General features: G+C 33.3%; 1 protein-coding gene across 9 annotated transcripts; it reads right to left on the reverse strand.

Annotated features, from left to right (window-relative positions):
• Positions 1 to 4,470: 4,470 nt before the first annotated feature.
• On the reverse strand, positions 4,471 to 23,956 carry LOC109236879 (type IV inositol polyphosphate 5-phosphatase 3). 9 transcript variants are annotated; one of them, XM_019403110.1, is made up of 13 exons: positions 23,817 to 23,955; positions 13,576 to 13,649; positions 13,348 to 13,504; positions 13,146 to 13,214; positions 12,252 to 12,324; positions 12,037 to 12,141; positions 10,626 to 11,490; positions 9,296 to 9,480; positions 7,900 to 7,989; positions 7,622 to 7,730; positions 6,857 to 6,999; positions 5,893 to 6,127; positions 4,471 to 4,821 (listed from the first exon to the last, which is right to left on the reverse strand). In XM_019403110.1, exons 2-13 carry the CDS (start codon positions 13,609 to 13,611, stop codon positions 4,798 to 4,800), a joined length of 2,091 nt encoding a protein of 696 aa, XP_019258655.1. In that variant the 5' UTR covers positions 13,612 to 13,649; positions 23,817 to 23,955; the 3' UTR covers positions 4,471 to 4,797. The 9 variants fall into 9 exon arrangements, with proteins under 9 accessions (XP_019258655.1, XP_019258660.1, XP_019258659.1 ...); XM_019403114.1 differs by having other exon boundaries at positions 4,482 to 4,821; positions 13,146 to 13,211; positions 13,348 to 13,459; XM_019403112.1 differs by having other exon boundaries at positions 4,482 to 4,821; positions 13,348 to 13,459.
• Positions 23,957 to 25,451: the final 1,495 nt, after the last annotated feature.

The following is a 25,451-nucleotide window of genomic DNA, read 5'->3' on the forward strand; positions in this document are numbered from 1 at the left end:
ATTGTTGTTATTTCATGTTGCAAGTGTCGTGGAAGGAATATTTCTTGTTGCTCCATTCGTTATCATTCTAGTAGTTGTAGTCTGTACATGATCTTTGTATCACTTTAGTTGTTCCTTTCATGCTATTTTTACTGTTGATTTTCCCGATTTTAGATCATGCTATTATCTTGTTCCATATTAGTTGATTTCTTACCTCCCATTTTATATTTGTATTTTATTGTATACTGTTTATTTCTTAGTAGGTATCTTGACCTGGACTCGTCACTACTCTACTGAGGTTAGACTTGATACTTACTGGGTACCATTATGGTGTACTCATACTATGCTTCTGCATATCTTTTTGTGCAGATCTAGGTATGTCTACTCGTGCCGGACGCTAGAGTTGATAGAGTTGCTGCTTGGGAGACTTCAAGGTATACATGCTCCACGTCCGCAAGCTTCGGAGTCACCTTCCCATTTATTCTATTTACTGTTGTTGTTCTTTCAGACAGTGATACAGTAGCTATCCTAGTTTTTATTCTATAGAGCTTATAACTCAGTTCCACCGGTTTTGGGGAGCGTATTATTGAGATTATGTTTTGTATCGAGAGGTTATATCAGTTATTCAGTTGTTTTAGTATTTTGATAATTGTTTCTGCCAAGTTATTATTATTATTATTATTATTATTATTATTATTATTATTATTATTATTATTATTATCATTATCTATTAGGCTTACCTAGTCGTAGAGACTAGGTGCCATCACGACATCCTACGGAGAAAAATTGGGATCGTGACATTATGCCAATGACATGTCGTCACTTCCATCGTTTCCAACTTCAGGGCCATCATCAAGAATCAGAATAGCAACATATTGTAGCACAACTCCAAAAAAATAAAAATAAAAACTTTACTCTAATAGTTAATTTAGCATGTGCAATCTATCAGTTACTTATGGATTGCCATTATCTGTTACTATTGCTGCTACAATATTCAAGTTTTTCAGTTTGAACAAACATGAATCAGTGTACATGAGCCAACTTGGAATTCACTCTCTACTTTTCTTTCTTTAACAAATCGAGTAAGAAAAGAATAATGTATGGTACAACAACATACAAATTAAAAATAAATTTCGTACAAATTTTACAAATCTACAACATACATACTAAAAATAAATTTCATCCAACTAATCATACAGTATACAACTTATTTACGACTTATCTACAACTTTGATACATTATTCTTACCCAGTTAAATACAACTATAACATCATACAACTTAAATACAATTTTCATACAAATTTTACTTTTGTATATGATTTGTATATATTTTATATGTGGTGTGTTTTTCTTCCTCTCTGAAATTCTAATCAAAACTTCCTCTCTTAATACAATTTTGATACATATCAACAAACATCACAACTTAAATATAATTTTCGTACAAATTTTACACAATATGTCTTTTGTATGTATTTTGTATATGATTTGTATATATTTTGTATGTAGTGTGTTCTTCTTCCTCTCTGAAATTCTAATCAAAACTTCCTCTCTTATTACAATTTTGATACATATCAACAACTTTATGTAAAAAGATAGTATTTATAACTTAAATACAAATTTCATACAATGACTCATACAGTATATAACTAATTTCCAAGAAATATAACTACAAATAAAATACAACCAAATACAGTTTTATACAAATTTCATACAATTATTATACACCTTTAATATAATTTTATATGTATATTGTATGTCATGTGTTCTTCTTCTAATATTTACCAAATACCCTCAAAATCAAGATATAAATTCCATAGAATATTCTCAATCGTTTACAATAACACCCAATCCAAACAAAAAATATTTTTTTTAAAAGAATTCGAATTTAAAGTTTCGAATCTTTTTAATGGCTGTCAATGGTGGAGAGTCAAACACCTTTAAAATTTATTGATTGACAATTTTAATTCGAACAATCGAGCCAAATAATTAATATCCATCTGCTACTAGCCCGCCATCGAAACGCCAACAAGAAAAGAGAAAGCCCAGAAAAGCTCCAAACTCCAGCCATGGCAAAATTAATCATTTTCTCCACCATTGTTAGTTGTTAGAGAAAATTATGGGCTTTAGAAGAAAAATCTTGTAGAATCGGTGTAGAACAAGGGTTGATTTCAAAGAGAGAAAGAGGAAAATCTTTTAGAAAGTACTGCGATTGGGGTTTGTTTGGGTAAGAAATGAATTGTGAGGGTTTAAAGGAATTTACTAAATTAAAAGGCTACAATCAAGGAATACCCATTTAAAACTAATTTATATATAATTGGTAAATTGTATATGATCATTCATATACAGCATAGATAGGTAAAAATCTCGTAAAATAAGTCGATTTGCCCCCACCCCCACCCCTATATGCAAGGCTTGATCCAACTCACATTTTCAAAAATTAGTTCTATTATTTTATTTTTTCCGTTACCTTGATGTGGTCAAACTAGCCAGTTTGAAGTTAATTTTTAAACTAGCCAGTATAAATTTATTAGAGGATGATTCGGATATTAATTACTCCCTTCAGTCCAAAATAAGTGGTTTTTAGCTGTTTTCACACAGATTAAGAAATTCACCTTTTAGCATTAATTAGCAATGAAATTGACCATATCAACCTTTACTATCTCTTTATATAAACACTCCTAACACATACTCCAACACTATTTACTCCAAGGGCAATGTAGGAAAAAAAATAATTAATTCATGAAATCTGGAAAAATCACTTATTTTGGACCACAAAAAAAAGGCCAAAAAATTACTTATTTTAGGCCGGAGGGAGTATAATTAGCATTGATGATTAATCTAGCCGTTAGTGAGTTGTTAATCGAAGCTAGTTATTAATCCTCTAGCTATGTATGCCATGCGTTTTAGAGAGCTAAAGACATAGGTTTTCGATAACTCTTTCCTAAAGATTGTTACTGAAATAAAAGTAAACGAGTCATGTCCTCTTCTTTTCATTATCAATCGACAATTCAACATAGTTGGGAATTCCGAGCCATTTATAATCATTCAAAGACTTCGAGTTCCAGAATTTTCTAAATGAATAATAGTTCAATAAAAAAAGTATGACTGTTGCAATGTTCCGATATAATTTTTTGACTGTTATTCAGTTCATCATTGCTTCGATGTTTGATAAACAGTGTAGAAATAATGTACACCACCTTTTTCCCGATGATATCCTAGCCTGCACACACCTCAACTATTTTATCGGGCACTTTCTGCTTAGAAAATTGGAGAAATTACCTAGTATTCTTTTTGTCTCTACTGAGACTATATTCTAATTTTTCATAATTTTCATCCGCTTCATGGGCCGTAAGATCACTCTTGGGTGCAGGTGCAAATGTGGTAATATAAATGTGGTTCATTTGAACTTATAACTTTTAATTTAAGCATGTATCCGTAAAATCCTATAGAATTGCAAAAAATATTTAACTATGAACCCAGAACTCAAACAAGGTTATGAGCTCATTGGTTGGAAGCAAAGTCCTAAATTTTGGATCCGCCTTTGCTTGGGTGCAAAATTAGGTACGACCTCTCTGTCAAGTGATGTCTTGCCTGCCGTGACTGTTATTATCTTTGAGAGTGTGAACCAAGGAAAGAAGCAAGAAAGCCACTTGTTTTCGTCCCTTCTTTTTCTCTTTTGTTTCTGAATCATCCTTTTTGTCTTTCAAGCAAAACATAGTTACTGTTAATTCCTTGAGTAGACTTATCTCGATGCACAAACCATGTGCAGAATTTATAGTGCTCTAGAATTATATTGCCTCCACAAGATTTCAAGTTTTGCCACTGCAACAGCTAATTCTGTAGACTTATAGAATATCATCATGAAGCTAGAAATTAAAGTTTCTGTAGCAGTGTGCACGGTAGTAGGAAAGTGTAACTCTTTTTGGCCAATTCTTAAATTGCAGAACAGCAGTCCTATTTTTTTTTTTTTTTTTTTTTTTGTGTGCGACATTCAAAAGTAGCCAGATTTACAACTAATAATTGAAAAATAACCACAGTTTCAAAAGTACTCGAAATTTAGCCACTTTTCATGTAAAGATAAAATCTGAACAAAAATACTGTTAAAAATCCGAAAATATTCCCGCATAATATGCTAGAGTTCGAATTTTTTACACATGATCTTCTAGCATAATATGCTGGAATTTTATAATGTGCCGGAATTCCATTATAATATGCTAGAAGTTTATATGCAAGAGCTCCATAATCTCGCATATTATGCTGGAACTTTCCATGTCCTGGAGTTCCAACATAATATACTGGAAGTTTATATGCAGAAGCTTCATAATCCCTCATATTCTGCCGGAACTTTCCGTGTTTCAGCAAAACAATGGCTATTTTTCGATGAATTCGCAAACACCGACTATGTTTTGATTACCGGTCCTAAAAATGGCTAGCCTGTGCTATTTTGATTATATTTTTGCTAGATTTTAAACATCTGATAATAAATAGATAGAGAAGAATACTGTGCTTCGGTTTGTAGAGAATGTTATTTGTCAGAAAACCTGAGAGCGACATTATTGCATACATTGGTAATTTGCTATACACTGCTTAACAAATTCGTGCTGGAAAAGTCCAGACAAAGAAGGAAGACTACAAAAATGGGCTCACTGACTTAGAAGTCTGAACAACAATAATATACAGTAAAGATGCATCACCTAAACACAATATACAGCCTCAAAGGTGAAGAATAAAAAATCAAAATAATATATGCAGAATCGTTACTCATGGAAATTCACCAGTCGTGGATAATCTATCTTGCAGCCGCTTCAAATGTCCTTTTTAGCGCATCCAATAAGAATCATCCTATTTCAGCAAAAAAGATTATCGTCAAAAAAGAAATGTTAGAATCCCTAGCAATTTCATCATAAGCTTTCACTGGCAACCATCAAATACAATATATTTGTCAACATTGATGTTCCCAAAGAAAATATGATTAAATAAAGAACTTAGGATCACAGCTTGCTTTCTTGATTTCTATTGAATGTACCGTGTATATAGTCCTTTCGTATCACCAAGCTACTTACTGATGCATCACACATTCTGTATTACTCAGCTAAAATTCTATTTCTTTGTACTTGCAAGTCAAAGTCTAAGATTTTTTTCTTATGATTTATTTCACTTTTGGAAGACGCGCATATCTACCACTGATATCTCAATTATGCAATATCTGATTCTACAAGCCTGAGTTATTAGATTTATGTAAACAAATGAAAAACTTGAGAGAAAGAATCACTAAGGGAAATTATAGATGATATTGGCAACTGTAAATTTTGGACATCCATTGTCTTTGGAGTTTGTCATATTTTTCGTATGTAGCATCAATCAACTTTCCAAAAATATCACAAAACTCATACCATCATAGGTTATACCTCTATGCCAGAAAAGAAAAAAGAACTCTTATCAGATAAATTTGTGATACCAAAAATAAAATATTGTGACTAAACACCAAAATCAAATAACGTCAGGATTGATAATAGTTTTCTGTAAAGTCATCATACTGCATCCATAATTTGTAGCATTTTCTCTATACCATTTTCTCTTTCTAGTTTGACAACTCCGGAAGTTCTAAAATCACATGGTGACATTGCCTCCTATCAGCCAATCAACTATATACTTCAATCTTAAATTAGTTGGGGAAGCTTAGATGGCAAAAATTTCATTTAACCAAGATAGCCATCTCGTATAATTTCAAACCCTCAACACTGCAAAGTTAAATACTTGTACAAAGTTAGGGGACTATAACTTATAGAAATGACTTCTTTGTTTATAGTGTCCACTGACCCTATATATATCTGCTTCAGGGACAAGATTTATTCGAAACACACACACGGCTTTATGCTTTTGAAAATTAAAACATATAAGTCGCAAACTAACCTGCTCTAAAATGAATCTACTCATTCCACTCTCTCTTCCCATATCTGTAACCATTTCCTCCTTTTCAATTTCAGCATCAGTAAAAGTGAGGGCCCGTTGCAACTTCCTCGGGCTAAATACCTCAACCTCTACCATATATGTGGCAGAGACAGGTCGATGATCTGAAAACCTAAGTTCAGATCTCCAGTAACTCAGTAGCCTTATCCCCTTCCCGAATGATAGAATTCGATCACACCTGAAAAACAAGAAATATTAAAATATTGCAACTGCATAGTATTGGTTGTAAAAGAATTGGGAAGTTGAAATTTTCAGTGTGCATGATCTTAAATAGAGAAAAACTAAAATAGCTCGAAATAGCTTGCTTAATCTTGAGTTACTGATCCACGTCATATGAATTGCCAATCTGATGAGAGAACCTGATGGTTGAAGGATGGGCATCACTTAGAGATAACAGAAGATGGACATTAGGATGACAGGCTTATTACGCATAAGCAAGGGATTGCAGTTGGTGTTGTGCAAACTTCAATTTAGCAAGGTCAAGCTTTAGTTAAATACCAAGGTGCTAGCATTTGACTATTTTCCTCACACACTTATTGACCAATTTCCCCCCTCTCCAAAAAGTTGGGACTCTTCAAACACCTTTAAATGTTTCCTTGGCAGCTGTTCCATAAATTTCATTTAGGGTACATATACAAGTTATGGTGAGAAATGCAATTATGTGGTATTCTCATACCACGAGACATATATTGATGACAGTATTGCACGAATATGCTAGTGCCGCAGGGTAAATATAGATATAAGGTGAATTATTTCTTCCTTTTGTCAATAGCAGCATAAATATATTGATCTGCAGGGCATCATAGATTACAATTAAGCCGAAACTTTAAGAATTGACACAATCAAACACTAATCGAAGTGAACAGCCAATAAAGCTCTTGAACTAACAATATTAGTAGATGCATACCATGCTGGATTACGTCTCCCGGCCTTTGGATCCTCTCCGCAATACTTCTCTGAGTTTACTTCATATTTATAAGTCGGCGGAAAGTTTAAAGTACCTTCAGACCACCCATCAAATGCACGACCTTTCTTGAACTCTTTGCTGAGCTGCAAAAATAGGAAGATGTATGTTATCATCACAATGTAAAATTGCTTATAGTCTCAATTTCAAATCAATTCAAACACGTATAAAGGTCGGCTCATATTTAATTTTCTCATGGACATTAGTACATTGCCATTTCAGCCATGCTCTAAAAAGGATTGTTAACAGTGATAACTAATTAAACTACGTACTTGTAATAATGCATGCCTTCTTCTTTCTCTCTATTTTATCATCATTAAGAACAGTTCATCAAATGCAAATCATAAGTCACTAGCTGCGGAGATTAAAGTAGATGTCTGTTGCCCAAAACATCTCATTGGAGATACACAAGCACAACACGAGAGAAGTTACTTTTTGGGGTGGAATGGGGGACTGGAAGATCATATGCAATGTCCATGGAAGGTAAAGATCAAGAATAAAACATTTTCTGCAGAAATCATGCAGTCATCCACACAAAAAACATCAACAGGTTGCGACTTCTCAAACTGACACTAAATGGAGTATAAGAAGGTGAGACTGCAAGTGTGTGAGTAGCCTATCAGTCAACCAGGAACATTGACTGATCAGAAATCCAATCAACAATCAGTGAAAAAGCAAGCGTTTGTGGTTAAGAGTATCCACATTTACCTGATCTCTCTCAATTAACTGACACCAGTCCTTTTTTGATATCAGCTCCCTTGTTCTCTCATACGACAAATTAATACGATAATTTAGATCTCCCAGCCAGATTATTCGCCTGCAAGTGTATAAACTTGTCATTAATCTGAATCTTGCAGGAATGAGATGAGACTAAAGTCTAGAACATCAGAAGGACAGTACGCGAAAAGCAGTAATGTTCTGATAATTAGCAAAGGTCAGTACATGGAAACTTGAATTTAGTTTTAGATGAATAAAGGTCAATTAACTGACACCAGTCCTTTTTTGATATCAGCTCCCTTGTTCTCTCATACGACAAATTAATACGATTATTTAGATCTCCCAGCCAGATTATTCGCCTGCAAGTGTATAAACTTGTCATTAATCTGAATCTTTCAGGAATGAGATGAGACTAAAGTCTAGAACATCAGAAGGACAGTACGCGAAAAGCAGTAATGTTCTGATAATTAGCAAAGGTCAGTACATGGAAACTTGAATTTAGTTTTAGATGAATAAAGGTCAATAAAACCTCAACTGCTATCAACAGATTCCAGTCACAAGCTGCAAGAAGTGTGAAGGCATAGGCTACACAAACATAATCAGCACCAGAGAGTTTATACTATTGCACGAGAATTGCAAAGGAATATCAGGCTATTCAGATCTGATCCTGAATAAAATACACAAGGATGGAGTAAACAGTTTATCAAACACATGATGTTCCAAAAAGTATGGTGAAAGCTTTTTGTACATGTTTGCTGGCGTAGAAGCTGCAAGGCAGCATCCAAGTGTAAAGGAAGCATAATTGTATTGATAATTAGAATAGATTCATAGACCAGGTCGACTGATTCGTTTTAAATGTAAAATATTTCTATAGGGTCTTTTCCTATTCCTTCTATGTCGCCAGGTTAAAACCAAAAATATTTGATGTTTTCTCACGTTTTTGATAAAACCTTCTCGTAAAAGTATTTGAACAATATTTTTGGTAATATTAGTAGATGCTATTCGAACCACCCTTTTTTGATCCATATCAGCATTCCGTATAGAAGTCATTATCTCAGCAATAGTGTCCCTACCCATGAAGGGTTTGCCAGATTGAACAATGAGTTAGATCTATGAGGATAAGACTAGGTGCACCATATAGCATTAGGGCACCACTGAACCAGGGGCAGCTAGTGGATGAGATGGAAACATAAATTATTCCAGGATTTAAAAATCTTTTCCTTCCCCATGCCTCCAATAAACAATAACCTTTCCAAGTAACCAGGATCACTGAGACCTCTTTTCACTATTATGAGCTAAATTCTTCAGTACGTGGCTTTCTCTATCTTTTCAATAAGCTGTTCAATACGTGGCTTGAGTGGGACTACTGTAACACAGGGATGTCGGGCATACTTCTATTCTGTTTAATTGTGTTCCAGCCACCGACTTTCCAATTTAATTTATAAAGAGAAGGAGAATTGCAACATCGACCAAAATATTGTTTTCCTTGAGAACTCTCCCTAGAACTGTCCCCGATGAAAGTCACAAACAGAGAAAACAAATGCAAATACACTTACTAAATCAAACTTGATGGAGGGGGCAATATCCATGGTTGATAAAAGAGAAAGAAATCTTATAGTTTGTAGATATAACAGAAATGTTTGCTTAATAGGCAAATACACTCACTCATGATCATGGATGCTCTTAGGAAGTCCGATCCTAGAGAATGCATTGAAATGTGTTCGTCGATGAATTTCATGGACATCAGTGTTTCTTTTGACTGCATCTGCCTCCTTCTCACCCGATGTTAGGTGAGTACATATAAAGCAAAAGAAAGTCTGATATATAGACATGCTCACAGATACTGATCCCTGAAGAAAAGAGTAAGAGATGAGCAATATACAATTTCCTGCTGGTCATTTCTTTGAAAAGTTATACTTATCAGGAAAAAAGAAAGAAAAAAAGAAGAAAAGAGTTAGCAATGAAATACAATAAAATAAATGTATTTTTCCATTTAAGAAAATGAAATTCTGATGAGTTTTCAATAGAATCTACCATATTAGGATTAGTGTCTAATAGTGTCATCAAAAAGCGTAGAAGCAAATTGTAAAGCACATGAAATTATCCATATTTTATTTTAAAGACGAGCATGCAGGGAAAACATGCTAAGTACTGCAATTTCATCACAAAACTGAAAGTAACCAACTTTCACGTAAGGTCTGGATTATTTCTGTCCAGTGTAGTTTGTTACAAGTTGAATAAAGAGTTGATGTTCCTCTTTCCCTCCTTTAAGTTAGACCACATTTTCTATTTCGTCCACCGAAAAGTTTGACCTATATCTTTAAAAGGTAAACTGAGTTATGCATGGAAAAACAAAGTTGTATTTGCAAAGATTATCCTATTCGAATGGTAAATACTGTATATAATGCTCACAAGGTTATAGGAGTCCATTGCAATTCCAAAATATAGAATCACCCTCAGCACACAGATAACTTATTGACAGCTGTTAAATCAGGAGTCAAGTGGCCTTCTATCTGTTTGATAACTGTGTGAAATGTAATGATATGGTCCAACTATAGGATTTCATTTAAATTATTTCCTACCTAAGATCATCTTGGTGCGAAGGAAACAAATAATGGAAGAAACTAGACATAGATTGTGCATAGGGCATCATTAAAATTTCAAAAATCTGCAGCAATTGTTGTTTATGCAATATAATATAATGCTAATGTCCTTCAATGATTAATAGATACGTTTGACAGGAAACGACCACCAGTAACATCCATGACATTATGATTATCCCAAGCAGCTGTTGAAATTCTAATCCCTTGATCATTTAGATGTGCTTTTCCGTCTATTGACAAAACTTTGAAATGCAGGCAACATATAGCAATAAAAACTGATAGGGATGTTTCTTGCACTTCCAACTATTAAAATTGAAGTCTGAATTATGTCATTTCTTTCAAATAGCTTTCAAAAGCAATCCACCAAAAGCTGAAAGTTTTGAAGAACAAACCTTGTTACCTATGAAGCCCATTACACCAACACCAACTGTATCCACATTCAAATTCTGTATATGCTTTCGTAGGCTCCTACGAACCCATACGCTAAGAAAAACTCCAACCATTTGCTTGCTCACAATCCTCACATAAGATGGTTTTCTTTTCCGATTTATCAAAGCTTCAAGGTCTAGTTCCGCGAGTAGAGTTGCATCTGCTTGTGTTCTATTTGGACCATTAGCATTCAACTTAAAAGAACTGTAAGTTTTAAAGGATTTAGAAGCTTTGAATGATTTTGTAGATTTAAAGGAACCAGGTCTTTCTGAAACATGCTGGCCCAAAAGATCCAATGGTCGCTCTGGCCAGCAAAGACCAATTCTCTCTGTCCCACTCATTGTTTTTGTCAATTTTTTTGCAAACTGAGCATTTGATTCTCCTGCTTCTTCTTCTTCATTCTCATCTGGTTTAAAGCAATATAGCCTGTCTAGCCTCCTTGGAGAAGAAAATTGCCTTTCAAACTCCTCATTGATTGGGTTCAAACTCCAAGTTTTGTTCACACCTACATCATTTTTCACAATGGTACCATCCCTGGTGACTCGTCCATCCTTGATTTCAACAAAGTCACTGGACTCTTCATTTATTGGAAAAATTTCCTCCTCGCTACCACTGTCAGATTCAAAGGCAATTTCTTCTTCTATATCAGGGGCGTCTTCAGATGGCTTAAACCTTGATGGTGAAGGAGGATCACTAAAGGATTTAAACTTACTCACTGGTGGGACTTTATTCAGAGTTTCACGAATGATGTCCTCCCAAACTGAAATGGGGCGGCTATCTTCAGCACCAAAGATATTTCCAGCATTTAATGGTATAATTTCCTGAAATCTGTTTATGCAAATAGGGGTTGTTAATATAACTGAGAAGCCTAACAAAACACTAAAATATCAAATTAACTTCTGATGTCTGAGACTCTGAGTGATGCATGGGTGTACATGAGATTGGATTTTAGCATCTAAAGGGACATGCATCCTCAATGAAATCATGAACCTGACAGTAGGTAAAAGTTCAAAATTTAATGGAGAGGAAATTAGCTATAGAACTGGACAGCAGATTTAACATTTAATATCATTGGTAAAATACATGAACCGTGTGAAGCGGTTTAGACCAAAAATTTAATAGCATCTCCTTAACTTTCGACATCAACAGAGAGTGGTTACTACCTTCCTCCTCCTCCCCCCCCCCTACCCCCCCCCCTCCCCCCCCCCCCCCAAAACCAAGAAAGAAAAACAAGAAAGCAGTGGCTGGTGACATGCCAGTGTAAAAATCATTCTGCTCGATTGTGCACTACATATGTTGTGTGAAGAGCAATGTACAACACTCTTTATGCATAAATTGCACTTTTGGACGTCACATACAAAGAGAGATATGTACCCAATCACATAGATGTCAGCAGGCTCATTAACATCCAACCAGCTATCAAGTTCAAGATCTTCTGAAGGAAATCTTCCAGCAACATTCCATGTGCCAACACATACCCTTGAAGCAACAAACTCGGTTAAGTTTACTGGCTAAACAAGTATAATGCTACAAGCCAAATATGTAAACCGTATTTTTTGGAGCAATTAATTAAAGCAAAAGATGCATACTTAATTTCCTTCGTGTTAATGTACTGTGCCCTAAATGTTTCTGACTTTCGTCTTCTTATCCTGGGAAGAGCATCTGAGACACAAGAGATAAAAAACAATATAACCAAGTAAAAGTAGGATTGAAGTAATTAGATAAGAGAATAATGGTAACATTCAAGACGTCGTACCAAAGAATCCAGATTCATGAATAACAATTTTAAAAAGTTTAAACCTTGATTCTTTGCATGTAAATGTGAATATTCAACAAGCCATTACATCGTATTTTCGGCATCCTTCTATTTTACCATTTCCCTTAAACATCAAATTCAGAACACTTGCACCAATAAGATCCTTTATAAAATCTTAATTAGTACTCCCTTTGTCCCATCCTATGTGAAACATTTACCATCTGCAAATCAAACATAACTCTTTTTTCGGGAATCTTAGTAGTCCAGTTAGTTGGCTACCTAAACTTTCACCTTGTCGATGAAGATTTGATTCCCCACCTTATAATTTCCTCCCCATTTCCCCTTCTCCTCCCCTTAAGTATAAAAAGTTTTTAAAGAAAAAGAACTCCTTTTCACTAAAATTATTTCATATACTTTTACATATTAGTACCTATTAGAATAGACCCTTGTGGTCCGGCCTTCCCCGGACTCCGCGAATAGGAGGAGCTTAGTGTACGGGGTGCCTTTTAACCTATTAAAAAGTGAGACTAATACATGTACATTTTACATTGAAAAGAAATCCATGTCCCAGTCTACACTGAAAATCAATAAGGACTCAATCCCTTCCAACTAGAAAATCACCAAAAAAGTGCCTATCATACGAAGCTGCCGAAAAACCTACCAACTCAGAAAATAGAACATTTTGGATATAATTGGAACTAAATTGAGCAACAAACAATTCTCATACCGTTGATATCAACTTGGCTGCCTTTGGCATCGTTCAACCGCGACTGCCTCGGCCAGTCACAGATTTCTACTACACAAAACCACACAGCAGAATTAGCAAATCTAAGAATTCAACTTCTTACAAAGAGAAGAGATCAAATTGAACAAAGTACAACACAATAATACACATAAAAAATGATTAAGAAGAAAAAGACGAAACTAACCTTGTTCAGAATCGGAACCGGAGCCGGAATCAGAGTCAGGGTCAGCACTATAATCGGAATCCTTAGCACTAATATGGAGCCACTTGCGCATCACCACTCGCGGCCAAAAAAGCTGTAGGCACGTGCAACCGAAACACAATATTTCAGCCCAACTTCTCTGCAATTCTTCATCAGTGAATTACGGAAACCAAAAAACGGAAAAAAAATAAGGAAGAAATTTGTAAGTACCTGAGTTTGATGATGTTGCCTTGAGCGGAGTTTCATTTTTTTTCTTATATTTTGGGAGATTCAAAGGAAAAAGGCTATGGAGAATAAAAAGTGTTAGAGCCAAAAAAAGTAGAAGAAAATTAGTTGAAAAGTTTTATTTTAGTGAAAAGTTAGAAAAAAGAGCTTTGAATTGAAGTGAAGAAGAAGAAGAAGAAAGAAGGAAAAAGAGGAATGGGTTAACGAGTAACGACCACTATCTGGAGTCGTGGAAATTGCAACGGTATTGAGCTGTATAATAAGTGACTTATTTAAAATAAAAATAAAAAACATTTTGTTTTTTTTTTTTTTTGTTTGCTGGAGGGACTGTGAGATTAGGGATAAGGAAGATTAATTCAATTAAGATAATTTAATGGGGTACTAAAATAAATAAGGAACGTTCGTGGAGATTAATTTAATGAAGAATTCTTGTGGCTAACAATGGTTGTGACATCGAAATGGGATTTGATTAATAATATCATGAATGTTAGCGTGATATGTTAAAATCATAAGACCGTGAGACGTGGCGGTAAAGCAGAAATTTATATTTTGTTATTCTTATCTAGTATACTACTCCCTCCGTCTAATAATATGTATCGCTTGGATATTTATGGTTCGGTTTGGATCGATTTTTCCATAAAAAGAAACCAAACCAATTAAGTCGGTTTTCCAAATATTAGAACCAAACCAAACCAATTAAGTCGGTTTTTTCTCGATTCGGTTTATGTCGGGTTTTGTCGGTTTTTCCGTTTTTTCGGTTATTTGTCGGTTTTTTCTTAAATATAAGACACACGCTCTCAAACACATATTCCGGCGACTACATTTTCAACGTAACACTAACAAATCAATTGCCCTTTGAGAAATTGATGATAATTGAATCAAATAGTGATGAACAATTTAAGGACTCAATTAAAAATATATTATTTTTAACACGAAATGGATTCTTACACTTAACAAAAGAAAACTACCAATCAAACTAGAATGTAAAGGTAAAGAACTATACTAAAAGTGCAAACTATTAATATTTACCATTAAATTTTTAAAACTTTGTATAAAAATATACATATATATAGGTGTAATAATAAATTAGAAATAGTTCCTATAATTGGTTTGGTTCGGTTTTTTCAGTTTTTTTCTGATTAAAACCAAAACCAAACCAAATTCGATCGGTTTTTAAAATTCAAAACCAAAACCAAACTAAACCAAATCAAAAAGTATCGATTTTTTTGGTCGATTTGGTTTGGTTTGGTTTTCGGTTTGTTCGGTTTTTCGGGTTTTTATGAACACCCCTATGTGTCGTGATTCTCTTATGCACGCTCTTTAATAAAGAATAATTTTTGACTATTTTACTCTTATTAAATGTTTTTTCAATTTATGTGTCATCTCAATGAATGACATTATCCATATTTTTACTAAATGTGAATGCAATTGATTATTAAGGGTAAAAAAGAAAAAATATAATTAACTTTGTCTTGAACTTTTAAAATGACAAATAATTTGAGACAACTAATTTTAATAACCACGACAGATATATGAGACGGGGGGAGTACATATATATGCCATTAAAGAAGTGGCCATTCTAATTTGAGCTATCACTAGTTAAGTTATCAAATTAAATTGATAAGTGCGTTAAAGTTGTTAAAGGGGGAAAAAAGACACTCCAGTGCACAAAGCATTTTGCATTCATGCAGGAAGGACGCATCGCCTACCTTATGCAAGTATTAGTGGCTGCTTTCATGGTTCGAACTCGTGACCCATAGGTCACATAAAGGCAATTTTATTATTGTTCCAAGGCAAAAATAAAGTTGTTGAAAATAAAAGATATTTATTCGATTTAGGTAATAACATAACGTAATGAAACAAAAAATGTATAGAGGAGAGAGAATTGTCTCAATTAAAGCACCCATAAACTTTCTTAACCACCAATATAAGTGAACAGCTGTTGGAAGATGTTTCGGCACAATTAAGGCAAGATCTTCGCAAGATTACCAATGCTTATTTACGATAATAACTAAGGGCACGTTTGGTACGAGGATAAGAAATAGTTAATCCCGTAATTATATTTGAGATGAGTTTATCCCACATTTGGTTGGAGGCATTTGCATCTATGCCCGCTTTTTGGATCACGTTTTAACTTATACCCGCTTTGCAAAAAAAAATTACAAGCGTACCGACTTTTCGTGTAACTTCAGGCGTACGGCCCTGAAGTAGCAAAGGCAATCACGCAAACTCCAGCACTCTAGTAGAGGGACCTGAAGTAGCAAAAATTGCTGAACCAAGTGTTGGCTGAAGTTTTTGTTTGTAATTGCTGAACTTAAGCATTCTAGTAGCTGAAGTTTTGTTCTCTATTTGCTGAACTTCAGCATGTTTTAGCTGAAGTTTTTCGCGTAACTTCAGGCATACGGGCCTGAAGTAGCTGTTTGCAACAAATTATATGTGATACAAAAATAAATTGCAACCACAATATAAATATGAAGAAACGTAATTTTATTGATAAAATGATGCGGGTACAATTCTGTTTGTTCCCTTGATTCTTCCTCCGAATTGTTATCCGTAATTCGAGGGCCTTAGCGGCATGTTTCTCGAACGTTGGATAATATGCATCTCCTTGATGTATTTGATTATCAAGAAGCATGTAGTAGCACTCCATTTGGATCTTGAATGTTGCTAGAACTTTGAGCAAGACTACTTGACATGTCTTTGATCTCTTAATTAATATTCCAAGAGTTTTATGGAATTTCGGAGATTGTATATTTGATTCCTTTGTGCATATTCTAGATTTTATGGAATTGCTGAGATGATCTCCATTTTTGAGATGTTTTTTAAAGGATTATGAAACCCTTTTTATAGGAGTGACCTAGGGTTTTGGTAGAGTAGCCTCCAAGCAACACTGACAGACTCCTAGAGTTTCAAGAGGTCTTGTAGTATCTTGAATTTAGGATTTAGCTTGATCCATTAAAATTTCGATGTCTACAGTAGCAAAGGCAATCACGCAAACTTCAGCATTCTAGTAGACGGGCCTGAAATACCAAATATTGCTGAACCAAGTGTTGGCTGAAGTTTTTGTTTGTAATTGCTGAACTTAAGCATTCTACTAGCTGAAGTTTTGTTCTCTATTTGTTGAACTTCAGCATGTTTTAGCTGAAGTTGTGTTCTATATTTGCTGAACTTCAGCATGTTTTAGCTGAAGCTTTGTTATGTTTGTGATGAACTTCAGGGCTGACTTGTATTTGCTGAACTTCGGCATTCTAGGAGTTGAAGTTTTTGTTTATATTTGCTGAATTCAGCATTCTTAAAACTGAAGTTCTAAAACAACAATGACGAGTTGTCATTAAGATCCATTTGCTATAATGGAATTATCAGAAAATTCGGCATTAAGAAGAACCATCTTTAATTCTTTTTTGGGTGAATGAAATTTCAGATGTACTTAATGCAAAATTCATACCCTAGTGCTAAATCACTGTGTATTTCATATTCAATCAATAATACTTGCAAAGAGTCTCATGTGTTTGAGAGAGAAAAGAAGAAGAAGAAGAAGAAGAGGAGGAGGAGGAGGAAAAGAAATGAGGAACAAAGGAGCGCACGGGTAGCAGGAAGAAGGAGGCGCCTGAAGTTGTAAAAATTAGGGCATATGTTAAATGATTTTAAAAATATGGGTATAGGTTAAATGGGGGCGACCAAATAGGGCGCCCCGTGCAATTTTTACGTTTGGTTGGGATAAAAATATGGTATAAGTAATCTCGAAATTAATTATTCCGAAATTGTAGTATTTTATTATCCCCATGAGAGGGTGAGATAATTAATTCCGGAATAAATAATCTTGGAATAATTAATCATGCGATAATTTGTTTTCAACAAAACGACCCTAAAACTGCAACTTAATAACTCTACTATCAATTTATTTGGTAATGTTCTAATTGTAAAAAGAAATTTAACACATAAGTCAAATATACATAAGATATCAAAATCAATATTGGTATCAAATTGCTTGATGATGTATCAGATGGATTACAAGAGTGATACCACTTCTCATGCCAATAAGGAAAAGAAAAAAAGGGTAAAAGTTCAATAGCTTTTAAATATAAATGCATACCAATATTTTAAATATAAATTATTATACGACTAAAGTTGTCAAAAAAGAAAAGGTCGGTATATATGTCCAATTATTCTTTAGATCTAAGTAAACTCATAATTGAAGTGGTCCTTTGATTCGATTTTAGGAAGTGCTCATGACTACTAGTGCCACTTGGCCAAATGGAAAGAGGCAAAGAGCATTATTTTTTGTTTTTCCTTTCTGTTCTTTCTCTTTCCTTTTGAATTGACAAAAGAAAGAGTCAGAATTCCACCTATCCATTTGCTCAAATAATAATAAGAGATGTTTTCGTAGTCATTATCTCGCTGAAAATGGTGGTAAGTCGATAATTTTGAAATCGAAACTAATTAGAATAATGCCTTCGTGGATTGAAGATAGAGAAAATATAGCTATAGCTTAATTAAATAAGAAGTTGCTGGAAATTCTGTGTGACAGTTTGGTTAATTCTCAACACCAAAAAAAAAAAAAATTAATTACTCTATTTTTCAAGATACTAAGTTCATTTTTTATGAATAAAATTTATATTTATTTTTAAAGTTACTTAATGTAGTCTACAAGATATTTACACGTTAGTACTCCCTCCGGTACAAAATAAATGATTTTTTGGCCTTTTTTTTTGTGGTCCAAAATAAATAATTTTTCCATATTTCAAGAATGAATTAATTATTTTTTTCCTACATTGTCCTTGGAGTAAATAGTGTTGGGGTATGTGTTAGGAGTGTTTATGTGAGATAGTAAAGGTTAATATGATCAATTTCAATGCTAATTAATGCTAAAAGATGAATTTCTTAAACTGTATGAAAACATCCAAAAAATCATTTATTTTAGACTGGACGGAGTAGTGTACAGAGATAAAAGTCCTTTGGCACAGGAAAAAAGGAATAATATGATTCCCAAATCCCAACTCAACAACAAAAAGTAATCTCATAAATATCTTAGTTCCCCCAGTAGTATTGCTTAGACCAGATAGATATGTTTCTATAGTACTTATCCTTCCTCCAGTCCATGTCGCTTCTCAGTCCCCCCCACCCCCCCCAAGCTTATATTGCTCCATCTATAGCTCAATACTTACTCATCCAATATACTAAAAAAATGTCTGCATTTACTTGTCTAGTTCGAAAAATTAATGAACAATTTATCATTTTATATATATTTTATCCTTCTTATTAAGTACTACTTATTTTTAATAAATTTTAGCATATACTCCCTCCGCTAATTTATATGAATCAGTTTAACTAGGTACGGAGTTTAAGAAAAAATGAAGACTTTTGAAATTTGTGGTCCTAAATAAGTCAAAGGGCCCTAGAGTATTTGTGTGGTTATAAAAGCTTCTTATTAAGGGTAGAATTGTAAGTTTAAGCTAAATTGTTTCCAAATTTAGAAAGGGGTCATTCTTTTTTGGACCGACCAAAAAAGAAATAGGTTCACATAAACTGGAACGGAGGGAGTAATAAATAAGAGTGATATAGCAAAATTATCATGTTATCAGAGGCGGAGCCAAAATTTGAAGCTTATGGGGTTCAAAATTTTAATCATTTTAAGTTACTGGGTTCTAAATTAATACAATAAATGCATATTTGTCTACTCCTTCGGGGTAGGAGTAAGGTCTGCGTACACACTACCATCCCAGACCCCACTTGTGGGATTTTAAGGGCTACCAAAGGGGTCGTTTGGTTTGAATACGGCTTATGCCGAGATAAGTTATGCTGGGATAAGTTATGCTGAGATTAGTTATGCTAGGATTATTTTTTATCCATTGTTTGGTATGTTGTATTAAAAATGACAATTGCATAATTTCTAAGAAGAAGATATAAGTTATCCCAGTGCTAATTTTCCCACCCTTTATACGGTATAAGTTATCCCGGTGTTAATTTTAATGTCGGGATAACTTATACCTGGTTTCCTAATCAAACAGCGTATTAAGGTGGTATTAAATTTTGGGAGAATTACATCCCTTGTCACTTGGCCCAACAACCCATCAGAAAATGGCCCATGTTTGAAGCTCTTACCTAGTGTAGCCCAGGTTGTACATAACCTGAAAATTACTTTTCACCAGTTAGCCCCTTTTTTCTTCGTTCCCCTCTTTTTTCTTCGTTCCAGTTACATCCCTTGTCATTCCCCTTTTTTCTTCGTTCCAGTTAGCCCACCCCTTATTTCTGTTCCCCTTTCTTCTTCATTCCCCTTTTTTCTTCATTCTTCGTCTCCTTCCCAAGTCAGTCTTTGCACCACAAAATTTCTCTACTATTGTTATTCTCCTTCAATTCTTTTCCGGATTCCATTGGTTAATTAAGGATTTGAAAAATAAAAGTCACCATTACAGGTGGTTCGAAGATTCGATTTCAGAAATTGAGTTTTTCGATTTGTTTGTTGTTTCGAATGGGTGTTGTCTCAATTGATTGGAATCATCAAGATGAGTTCAAAACGTAAATTTCAAGTGATTTGGAGTAGATTTAGGCTATATTTGAGTTAAATTTCAGAGGATGCCCAAGGAAGAAGAAGAACACGTGAAGCTCCATTGATAGGATTCATTTGTATAATAATGTATAATACTGTATAAATAGTATATAATACTGTATAAACACAACTTATACACTATTATATACAAGGTTGATACATTATTTACAGGTATTTGGTGAATTTCTCGCTTTTTCTTCTTCTTCTCATTCTTCTTATACACCTATATACATAGTATATCAAGAATATTTTTACTCTGTGATTATACATCTTTATACACTTTTATACAACTATATACATAATATATCTCTTTGTATAAAAGTTTACAATATCGTATAAAAGTGTATAAGCATCGCTGACGAAATTTTTATACGATTTTCACTTGCAATTCTAGTATAAAACTAGTCCAAATCTCCGGCAAATAGCTTCAAACTTTGTATACAACCTATTTAGACTATTTCTAATAAGTTCAAACAATACCTACTCCAAATTTCTCACAAAATCATAATCGAAATTTAACAAGATTAGCATTAAAGGAGATGAGATTTTAGGTTTCTTGCGCCTGTTTTTGCATTTTGCAGTTGTGATAGGTATGTATAAACCTGAAGATATACAAAATAAAAAAAAAATAATTCAGAGAAGTATTGGTTATGGAAGAAGGCACGAATGAGTATTGACTGAATGAGGAACTTATTTTTGTTTTTAGTTTTGTTTGCAGATGTTCTTTTTCATTAATTAAATTAAATATTTATGGGTGAAAAATGAGGAGAGAGCTAATGGGTAGGTAAGAATAAATGAGGTTGTTACAATTAGAGAGAATGGAAACAGAAAAGATCTTATTGATATTTGGCTATATATTTGCAAACTTAAAATAGTGCAAGGCCAACTTATGGAGTGCATTTATTCTGTAATTTTATCTTAAATTTTTATACCAACACTATACCTTCTTATATCTCATACCAAACGAGCCTAAGAGTACAAGTTCGACTCGTTGACAACACTGAACTCTAAAACAATAACACCACAGTGTGACACGTCCTAGTTGCGACGTTGTTCTATTGTAAGGTTAATTTTTATCAAAAATTTGAAAAGTTTCAAACGAAAAAGTTTTCATTTGCAAAAACTGTTTCTGGACCAAAACCAAAAAAAATGTAATGCAAATTGCAAAAATTGAAAGGATCGTTGAAAAAGTATTATACTATTTTGCAAAAACAAATTAACGAAAAAGTTTGCAAAACGAGTTTTTTTCACAAATTTTAAACAATGCCAAATAGTATAATTTATCTTGTTCTTCTGTGTCTGTCATTTTATGAAGGACATTAGGATGTACGTGAACAAACCATCAGCAAGAGAATACACTTTTTCTGGCTAAAGGACAGAGACAAATTCGGTGGCCCATTTCATATATGGGTTCATCATCCGATCCTAACAATAAAATACTATTTGTGGATATAATTAAATCACACAGATCACAACTATGGTTTAAAAGTCAAGGACAAGATAACAATAAAAAAACACAAGCAATAACGTCTAATGTATGAATAGTCGTTTGAATAAGTTGCCTCCTTACAAAGTAGGGGCAGTATTTACTAATGCCGGCAGGCGGGCAGGCAGAGTCGGCCCTATTTTAGGCAGATACACTAACATTTTAAATTTTATGGGTTCAACTTTTAAGATTATTAAATGTTGAACTTATTATATTTTTAAAATTATGAGTTTATATATATTATTTTTATAATTTTAGGCAGATACACTGACATTTTAAATTTTATGGATTCAACTTTTAAGATTATTAAATGTTGAACTTATTATATTTTTAAAATTATGAGTTTATATATATTATTTTTATAATTTTAGTGAATTTTTACACATTGAAAGTTATAGATTCAATTGAACTCGTCGTCAGAATACTACATCCGGCCTAGGTACAAGTACTAGTTGTCCTAAAATGCGACTCTTTCCAAAGTAATTTAATTCCAACCAAACACTAGTTAGGAACAAAGACAGAATTAGAATTTAAAGTTTATGGGTTTTGAATTCGCCGCCAAAATCATAACTTGTTTTAGCTATTGGGTTCATATTTAAATATTTATATATATTTAATAAATTTTTTAATACAAATATTGAGTGTAAGCAAAAGCTATTGAGTTCGTCAAACACGTAGTTAATGCTTTCCCTCCGCCCCTGGTTAGGAACGTCCTAGTTAATTAGGCTAGGTTTCTTCTTCAATCTTATTAGCACCAAGGGATGGGCGCCAAATTCTGTTAGGGCTAACTATCTAGAAAAATAAGAAAGTAAAATTGGCAAAATATCTTTAAGAAGGAGAAGACGACACCTAGGAACAGTGCATGATTATCCATTTTGCGGGTCGTCATATATTATAGTAATTATAATTATTATATAATACTAATATGCATTGGTTGGGGAAAACTTAGCTAGGATATTTTTTGTTCTAACCGATCTAACTTTGTTTTTGCTGTTGGAAAGGCAAACACCATTATTAGCCATAACAAATGTTAGGAATATTATATCTTACTAAATTTTTTTCTCACCTCTTCCTATTCAAGAGAAAATAGGAAAAAAGGAAGGGCAGAGGAGAAATTAGGATTTCAAGCTTATGGATTCGAAATTTTAGGTATTTTAAGTTATTGTGTTCTAAAAGTAAATTGTAAATGATCAATAAATGGTTCAAAACAAATATAGGCATTGAACTAAAGTTACTGAATTCTCCAAACTCGTAGACAGAACACTGGCTCCACCCCAGACTGTAGGGGACAACACCATTATTAGTCATATTTAATAAAATAAATGTTACTAGGACCCCGTGCGAGAGTTTAACAAGTTTCAGGGATCAACGCATTAGATATCAATACTGGTCAAATATGCTTAGTCGCTCGTGATTACGCGTGGCAAACAGGCAGATCAGATCGGATATAAGCGGGTCAAAACGAATAATTTTAAAAAATAGATAAATTATCTATCCGACCCGTATTTAAGACGGATAAAAACAGGTTTATCCGACGGATAATATGAATATCTATATTTCCATGACTTCTAAAATATGATCACTTATGAGAGAATTTCTAGTCTTCCAAACTTGAGGAACTCCAATTTTAGGCTTTACAAATATAAAAGTTAAATCATTAATTGTTCATTATCCAACCCATTTTGTGATGGATAATATGAGTGAATAAGTGCCACCTCTACTCATGATAAATAGAAAATATATGGCCCATTTTTCAGTAAAAGAGGACTAAAACCAGGATATAAAAATACAAGAAAAGAAGAAGAAGAAACTAAAGAAAAGAGAGAGAGAGAGTAACAAGCGAAATGTATGGAAAACAAAATGATGATTTTGAGTGCAGATAAGCTAATGAAATAGGAGTTCGTTTACCTTTTGGAATCACAAGCAGAGAAAAGACAATCTTGACTAAGAACAATTCCAGTTGAAAACAAAAACATAGTACTAAAGTAAAAAAGAAGAAGTGCAAGAATAATATCAGATACTGATAAAGAAAAGCTTTTATGCTCATAGTACAGTTTCAAAAGCAAGATTTTTATTAAATTAGAAGAGAATCAGATTAACTATAACCAATCAGAAGTAAAATTAAGCAGCAAACCCAATATTATTTAAATTATCTGTGACATTTTTCACTTTGTATATAAAGACAGAACATACCTTTTTTTCTCGCAGAGTTGGATTTTCTGTATCTATCTTTTCTTTGTTTCTTCAATGGCTTCTTTGCATCTGGACTTTTAAGCTTTGTGAGTGGCTGGAAAGAAGTATAGACTGAGATGTAGAAAAATGTGAAGTTATTAAGGACCTGTGTGTCTCATTATTTATAGATCAGGTCGTTAAAATAATAATCTATTTTTTTAATTATAAAATAATGTATTACTATACTATTGCTTTTGCTTCTTTTTCTCGGTTTAAAGTGCTTGATGACGATGGCTACCAATAGTGTTACAAGTTTGCCAAACACCTCTGTCCTAATTTGGCACCATTTAACTGGACAAGGAATTTTAGAAGTACATTCAAACCTCTCTCGTTTGTTCATGGCGGTCCGACGAATTTTGTGGCTTAAAGCCAAGTTTTATGACGGGTCTCAATTTTTTAATTTTCTTTAATTATTTATTTGAAGTCTATTTCTTTTAGTTTTTTTTAAATATAAAGTTATTAATAATTTTCTTAAAATCAATAACTCCTAATAAGTATTTCTCAATTGACAATATCGCTAATCAATCCATTTAAACTTTCCTGTGACATTGTTGTTCTTAGGTAAGATTTTATCGATTTTAATTTTGAAAACTTCTTTCAGCTGAGCAACTTAGGCATTTGGAAAAGGATTACATCTTTTTATTTGATTAAGTGTATCAATTAAATTGTTATTTTCTAATTGTATTATTTTTCTTAATACTTTTAATTCAGAAAATAAATCTAGACATCAATATCGAATTGATTATTACGCTTTAAGGAACATTCAAGATTAAGGCAATATATTTTTCAAATTTTCACATCTAGTGATCTTAGTTTTTACTGCCAAATAGAAAACCAAAAATATTTTCATATGTTTCGAATTGTTCAAATCTGTTTTGAAATGAAAGAATAGCCTTTTCTACTATGTATAAATGTAATCAACTCTGAAGGACTATTAGAAAGCTTTTGAGATTTCATTATCAACATGCGCATCAAATTGTTACTTCCTATATATCACACATTTCTTACGATAATTCGGGTTCGATATTCATTTCAAGTGCAATTTCCTTGGTAGAAATCATAGCAGTGGCAAATCCTTCTTCTCTATATTTGTTAAAGAAAGAAATCAAAGTTTTTCACTATACAGAACTCTTTTTTAAACTTATACATAGTCTATTAGGTGTAACAAAAAAATAGGGCCCCCCACAAATATGGGGCCTACAGCGATTGCTTTACTTGCTTTATGGAAGGGCCGCCCCTGCGTTTTTTCAGAATTTTTTTGATTGTTATATCAAAGCGTTATTATTGAGAATATATATTATAAAATAGCATACAAATTGATTCCATAAAAAACTTGACTTTTACAATAAATGTCTGTTATATAGCAACGTTGTTATAAAGTGGTCTAACTGTATATAAATATTTGGACCCACTAAACAGTACACCTTCCATTTCGGGGAGAACAAGGGACTTAAAGTAGTATGGATAATTTTCTCTCGGGAGACAAATATTAATTTGCTTAATGATAATTTAAATAAATAATTAGAATTTACTTAACACATATTATGGCTTTTTATAAATTAAAAATCTCTTTGTATATGGTTAAAATTGGGCACA

Source organism: Nicotiana attenuata, unplaced genomic scaffold (assembly GCF_001879085.1).
Source record: "Nicotiana attenuata strain UT unplaced genomic scaffold, NIATTr2, whole genome shotgun sequence".
Taxonomy (NCBI): Eukaryota; Viridiplantae; Streptophyta; class Magnoliopsida; order Solanales; family Solanaceae; genus Nicotiana; species Nicotiana attenuata.